The sequence below is a fragment of the Etheostoma spectabile genome, unplaced genomic scaffold, assembly GCF_008692095.1.
Source record: "Etheostoma spectabile isolate EspeVRDwgs_2016 unplaced genomic scaffold, UIUC_Espe_1.0 scaffold314, whole genome shotgun sequence".
Lineage (NCBI taxonomy): Eukaryota > Metazoa > Chordata > Actinopteri > Perciformes > Percidae > Etheostoma > Etheostoma spectabile.
In genome coordinates, this window is record NW_022605583.1 from 470,424 (window position 1) to 477,652 (window position 7,229).

General features: G+C 40.0%; 1 protein-coding gene across 1 annotated transcript in view; it reads left to right on the plus strand.

Annotated features, from left to right (window-relative positions):
- ezra (ezrin a) overlaps positions 1-7,229 on the plus strand; it is a 19,750-nt gene that overhangs the window by 11,150 nt on the left and 1,371 nt on the right. Inside the window, exons 7-12 of the mRNA XM_032511028.1 lie at positions 882-978; positions 1,455-1,618; positions 1,744-1,874; positions 3,145-3,305; positions 3,899-3,991; positions 5,318-5,584. Coding sequence (XP_032366919.1) covers positions 882-978; positions 1,455-1,618; positions 1,744-1,874; positions 3,145-3,305; positions 3,899-3,991; positions 5,318-5,584 — 913 coding nt within the window. The remainder of the gene's footprint in view (positions 1-881; positions 979-1,454; positions 1,619-1,743; positions 1,875-3,144; positions 3,306-3,898; positions 3,992-5,317; positions 5,585-7,229) is intronic.

Genomic DNA, 7,229 nt, shown 5'->3' on the forward strand with positions numbered 1-7,229 from the left:
TATCAAGATGCTGATTAGACAGCAGGACTATTGCACAGGTGGGCCTTAGGCTGGCTACAATAAAAGACCACTCTTAAATATGCAGTTTTACTGTATTGGGGGGGTCTGGCAGGGTGCAAAAACCAGTCAGTGTCTGGTGTTAGGGTTAGGGTTTATCTGTGAAGAGAACGCCTCTCCAACGTGCCAGACGCCATCGAATGTGAGCATTTGCCCACTCAGGTCGATTATGACGACAAACTGTAGTCAGGGAGAGTGAGAGAAAGAGAGAGAGAGAGAGAGAGAGAGAGAGATGGACCCTTACCCTAACCAGCTTAAGGCACACCTGTGCAATAATCATGCTGTCTAATCAGCATCTTGATATGCACCACGCCTGTGAGGAGAAGTGCTCACTAACACAGATTTAGACAGATATGTGAACAATACTTGAGAGAAATAAGCCTTTTGTGTACTTAGAAAAAGTCCTAGATTTTTGAGCTCATGAAAAATGGGGGCAAAAATAAGTGTTGGATTTCTAATTTAGTCCAGTGTATGAGCCTATCTCCTAACATGATGACGTGTAGTGTTTATTGATTTGATGACATCCAGTTGTAGACGGAGGGCAACACCCGAGCAGCCATCGACCCCTGCGACCTTCCCTTCCAGTCGGCCCAGTTTTGACAAACACAGTTGACCGCGTGGCAGCTGTTTTTAAGGGGCCGTGGACCTAATTCTCTTTATTTCCACTACAACACTGGCATGTTGCTTAGATACCACGTGTCAGTATGTTCAGTGCAAAGAGTTTTCTGTCTGTTATTAGTCTGTAAAAACAAACCTCCACTTTTTTTCGGAAAATGTACTGTTGAGTCTGTGTGATCACCCATTTGTCTCCATCCGTCCTCCAGGCTGTCTCCAAAGATTGGATTCCCCTGGAGTGAAATCAGAAACATTTCTTTCAGCGATAAGAAATTCATCATCAAGCCTATAGATAAGAAAGCTCCTGTACGTATTTCACACGAGTCTTACTCTCTCCGCACCGTGAGCATCTCACGTGTATGTAAATGTGTAAAGATAAATTCAGATGCATGTTTACAGAAAAAAAATGGGATTCAAGTTGTACAAATCTTATTGAAAATGCACATACGCAAAGTTTTTTAGTTACCTTGTATGTACTTTTTAGGGTCTTTTTAGGTATCTGTGAAAAGACAACAGACACTGACATAAATATCAAATACTACTAACAAATGCATTTCTCTGTCACAATCATATCCTTAATACAAATAAAATCAAAAATAAACCTTGAAAACACACATGTGGAGGAAAATCTCATTTCAAAATATTTTTGGAAATTAAAAAAAAAAATGCAACCACAGGTATAGCTGACAAACTTTGGATGTAGTCTAAGCAGCTCCATGCTTTTTGGAACTACATGAAACTAAACCAAACTGCTCCTGACTTGATGTATGCTTTTCCTCAAGGATTTCATCTTCTACGCTCCACGACTGCGAGTCAACAAGCGCATCCTGCAGCTGTGCATGGGCAACCATGACCTGTACATGCGCCGCCGCAAGACAGACACCATCGAGGTGCAGCAGATGAAGGCTCAGGCCAAAGAGGAGAGGCTGCAGAAAAAGATGGAGAGGTAGGGCGTAAGGGCCATCAAGTTCAAAAGTCACTTGTGTTATTGGAATGGTCTCGAAGCTTTAGGATTTGAATTCAGCCTGGGATTAATATGTGTGATCCGTTTTTGGTCCATGTGTCCTGCAGGGATCAGCTGGAGAGAGAGAAGAAGAAGAGGGAGACCATGGAGAGAGAGAAGGAGCAGATGGAGAAAGAAAAGCAGGATTTGATGATGAAGCTCTACCAGTTTGAAGAGACAACCAAGAGAGCAGAGAGAGGTGTGAAAGAGACACTTACCTCTGACTCATTACAGACCATACTGGTTCATATCATGCTATAGAAAAAACAGCACAAGTAAATCATCAGTTTTAGCATGGCTTTACTGCCCTCTGCTGTTTATGTGCTTGAAATACATCTCAGTTTTTACAAACGGCAGGATTGTCTTTCTTTACAAATAATTGAGCCAGGGTCAGAGATTAACAGGGCCATCAAGTCTTTTAGAGTTCCCTAACTCCGCATCAACTAGCTTCTAATAGTTAGGGTTGCAATAAGGCATTGTTAGTGCAGGGTCGTGCGGCGGTGTAGGAGTGTCACTTAAATTCCCCAGTTGTGTAGTCAGTGTGTTCCACACGGTGCTAGCATGCCTGGTCCTCGATACATTTAAAATTAAACATTAACTTTCAATAACTCGCCAGGATCTGAGGCCCATCATTGCGGTGGGTTTTAAACTTGTGCACAGGCCAAATCAGGTCACTACATGTTTCACACTCCATTGGGTTTTGTCTGATCACCAGTTGCGTGATTGGCCATCACAGTGTGACAACGGGTTGTGTTTCTGTAAAGGTTAATCCTGTTTCAATTTTTCTCCACTGTATATTTTTCCGGCATCCCCTCCAGTCCCCACCGCCATGGCCTAACCTCACTACCATTCAAATGAATGGCAGGACTGGCGTCTAATTGGATGTGAATGCAGCCTAAGAATTATATAATACAATATTCATTTGGATAGAATTGAGTGTTTTTATAAAACAATTGAGAATGCATCTTCATGCATTAGAAAATGGTGGCAACATGCATTCAGCAGACAAAGAAAAAACAGTCACGCGCTACAACATGATCTGATTTGAGAAAACACGTTTGGTTATATGCTTTAAATCAGTGGTTCCCAAACTACAGTAGGGGTCTCAAAAAAGGTAGCTAAAAATCTGAAAGGGTCCCAAAATTATAAAATAAATTAATGTATAACATTTTGGGCTTTTTCTTGTGAGATATACACACAGATTTGACCTCCTTATGGCTCAAACATTCTTTAAAATGTAACAACTTGAGAATAAAGCAATCACTGCTCACAGCTCTTATCATAAGTAGACCCTGCTTTAATTTAAGTTTCCATAAAGCAAATAAATGTCAGGAACCATTGCCTTACGCAATATTATTTTACAGATTTTATAATTGTTCCAGAATGCAGCAAAAATCTGACTAGTGAATGTTTCTGCCTGAAAGATACATGCCAGATTAGTGTGGTGTTTCACTGACTTTGTCCTGCAGAGCTTCAGGAGCAGCTGGACAGGGCCATGAGGCTGGAGGAGGAGAGGAGGAGGGTGGAGCAGGAGGCGGCCCGGCTGGAGGCGGAGAGGATGGAGGCCATAATAGCCAAGGAGGAGCTGGCCAGGCAAGCTGAGGACCAGATAAGGAGCCAGGAGCATCTGGTGAGTCCACGGTGCAAGAAGAACTCAAATCCCTTCACGTGAGAAAAAGTCGTGATGGGAAAAAAAAAACACTCATTACACATAAAGCTCCCACATTCAGATAAACGCATATTAACTGGTTTGATTGTCGTGAACACATACATACTTTAGTGAGGGGGGATTTTCCTGCTTTCCTGGGATTTAGTTCCTCTTACAGTGTGAGAACATTCTCTTTGACTCTTTCTCACTGTAAAGTTCTTTAGAAAATAGAAAACATTCATTATGTTGAGCTAAAACAAAGCTACTTTGACCTAAAACAAGGCTACTTTGGTTTTTGTGACATTTTAGAAGCTTATCGGAAGTTAAATGTGTTAAAAGTCTAAATTTCTAAAGTCTAGTGACTATAGCTTTCAGGTAAATGTACTGGAGTTAGAAGTACTACAATGATGTATCACCTCATGTTTCAACTATTATTAAATAAATGCTGGATTCTAGTCGTCCATCCATTCATAAAACGACACGGTGTCCAGATAAAGGAGGTTGCCGAGTTAATCGGGAGTCTATTTTGGGTTTTTTTAACAACACGGTCGGTTTGTGCCCCCCCCCCCATGCAGACGGCAGAGCTGGCCGAGTACAGCGCCAGGATCACTCTGCTGGAGGAGGCCAAGAAGGAGAAGGAGGAGGAGGCTGAGACATGGCACAGCAAGGTGAGCGATCAAAGGACCTACCTGTACGGGCTCCTTCAAGGCTCAAAGATTACCAGGGAAATGTCAGAATATATTTTTCACACGTCACCTTTTTAGTTGGTTGTATTTTTTGTGATCACAAGTGTTTATGTATATGAACTGTGTGCATTTTTTCTTTATCTTGTGTGTTTTAGTACAAAAAAACCCTGTTAGATTTTCTTCACCTGCTATCTGGGTTTAACCCTTGTGTTGTCTTCCCGTCAACCATGAAAAAAAACATTTTGGTCAACATTATTATTGCTTTTTCCAACATTTTTGTAACTTTTTCAATGTTGTGGGAGCTTTTTTTGATGTTTTTTCCAAAGTGTTTTGATATTTTTAATGTTTTGCTTATTTCAACGGCCCATTGCTGTGACAAAATCTTCTTTTTATTAACTGAAAACGGGTCAAATTTGACCAAAGGACAACATGAGGATTAATTACAGACTGGAGCATTTATAAGCACTTAGAAACAGTAACCCACTATAATGTTTTTGTACACAGATATACGTGTTAATTAGTGTGTTTTTCCCTCCATTGTGCATGATAATCTAGTCAAACAGAGTTGTAATAAATAGAAAACATAGAAGAAAATATGTGTTCTTAAGATAAGTTAAAATTGCTGATAAATGCTGTACATTAATAAACGCTTATAGCTGCAAACAATTGGATTATAGTGTGTTATAACTGTTATATGTTTACATAGTGCTTATAAATGAATCAAAAAGCGGGACTTAAAGTAAAGAGTTACCTTAAAGTCCTGTTTTGAGCGGTTCAAAGATCAGCCGAGATCCCCAGGCACTTTGTTATTTTTTTTGTGACAGCTTATCATACTGACCAACCCATCAATAATAAATTGTCCCACTCATCATTTTCTAAAGGGAAAGTCACTTAAATTGAAGAAAAATATACATCCATATGAAATCCTTTGCATTGCCCTGCACATTTCATATTTGTACCTTTTCATATGTATTTTTTCTAATCTTTATTTTTCACACTAGCCCTTGAGGACACCACGTTGCATTCCACTACACATATTACTTGTGCATGTGACAAATCACTGAATAAATAAATAAATCTAACCAACATCCATGAGTGAAAAAGACAAGTTCTATGTTTAAAGTTCAAACCTGAGATCAGAGCCCAGCTCTGCCTGCTCGTAGCAGATTAGATGTTAGTTAGATGTTGTACTACAGCCCAGTAAAAGACACCAATATCCATCATAACCTGATTTGTGGAGACCTTTTACAGTTTTTTTTGTTCTGTCCCTGTCAAATAAACTAAAGAAACCTCTCCTCTTGGTCCCAGGCTAAGGAAGTGGAGGAGAATCTGATTAGGACGAAGGAGGAGCTGAACACTGTGATGAGCTCTTCTAACTCCACTCCTCGTAAGATTCCTGCTTCCTCCTCCTCCTCCTCCTCTTCCTCCTCGGACAACGAGAGCGACCACGAGCACAGCGAGGAGAACAGCACCTACAGCGCCGAGCTGCAGACGCAGGGCCTTGGCAACCACCGCGAGGAGGAGGAGCGACTCACCGAGGCCGAAAAGAACGAGCGCCTGCAGAAACAGCTGAAGGTGAGTTCAGGGTCCCAGGGTACTACCCACTTAATACCAGCTCATTTCAGCTAGGGGGGGTATAAAAACAGCTTATTTTGACATATTTTTTGTAGTTTTGCTACATGCTTAAGAAAACACTCTTTAGTCTGGTCAACCACAGTTTAGGTAAATAGTCCTGGACACAGTAGAACTCATATTCCATGTGTTAACAGTGGACTGAAATTGATTTGTGAAAAGTACATGATAATGATAAAAACAAAAATCAAGAAAAAAACACAATCCACCCCAGATAGGGTTCTGCAATAATCAAATTGTGATTAGGATTTTGGGCTCTTAATGATCACCAAAGCAAATTAATCGAGAGAGAAAAAACATTTTGCAAGTCCAACTCCTATTTTGTCTTGAGTCGTGGATGAAAAAAGAAAGTTCAAATGGCAAAGGTAGTAAGGGGAATTTCACAGTTCAAGGTGTTTCTACTGAATATTTTCAACATCTTTCCAAACGATAATGAGTAATCGTGTTGCATAATCCTGATGTCAATATTGACCAATTAATCGTGGTTATGATTTTTTTCCATCATGGAGCAGCCCTACCACCATGCCCGGACTATCCATAAGGGCAAGTGGGCCAGTGCCCGTTCACCACAAGTGGGGGGGCACCACATAAAACAAGCTTTAAAATTGTTTTTCGTAAATTGTTATATTATTCACTTGAAATTGTTGAAAGATACATACATTACTTGTTTATGAACACTAATGTCACAATAATAATAATACAAAATTATAAATAAATCAAGATTACATGACCACTATCACTCCACTCCCCAATCTGTTAGAGTGGAGTTGGTATTCAAATGTATCGTTGTTTTCAGACAGACTCCAGGCTGCTTTCAACAGCTGACGTTACCCAGCTGGCTTTTAGACAATGCACCATGGATGTGTTAAGCATTGTACTGTTAGAAGTGACCTCGACAGTAATGCCTTCTCTTTACAGTGGTATGGAATAGAGTGTAAATAATTTGAGGTATAACTTTGAGGTATAGTGCCCAAGGGTATAAGAAGTAAGAGTGATTTGAGGGTATTAGAGGAAATTGATTTTAAAGAACAAGCTGCTGCAACTGAGGATTATGTCAATTTTACATCTCAAAGTCTGGAGATACCCTCTAGACATGTTTATATAATATTATTTTCCACAAAAACTTCATATACCTCCATATACTATATAGATTAGAATTTCTCTACAATTGCATCAACTCCTTACAAACTACTGTTCATCCTCAGGTCTTCATGTAACTTCATGGTATATTTTTCATATTCCTGCATGTATGTGTTTATGTAGAGAAATCCAACTGTTCAGGAGCTTAAAATGTTTCCAAATATAGTTCTGATGAAAAACAAAGAGAAAAAGGCCTCCATCTGTCCTTAGCATAATGCACTGATACTCAACAACCACACAAAGAGACATCAAACACAGACTGACATCGCAGCTCCAGTCGACTGTCGAGTCATTCCGACAGATTCATTCCAGGAAATGGATAACTGATAGAGAAGTAGTTCAAGTAAATGACAGCACACAAGACGTCTTGTAATGCACTGGAAACATTTGGAAGAAGTGTACCAAGTATATGTAAGAGTGGATACAGTGTGAAACTCTGTCCTTAACG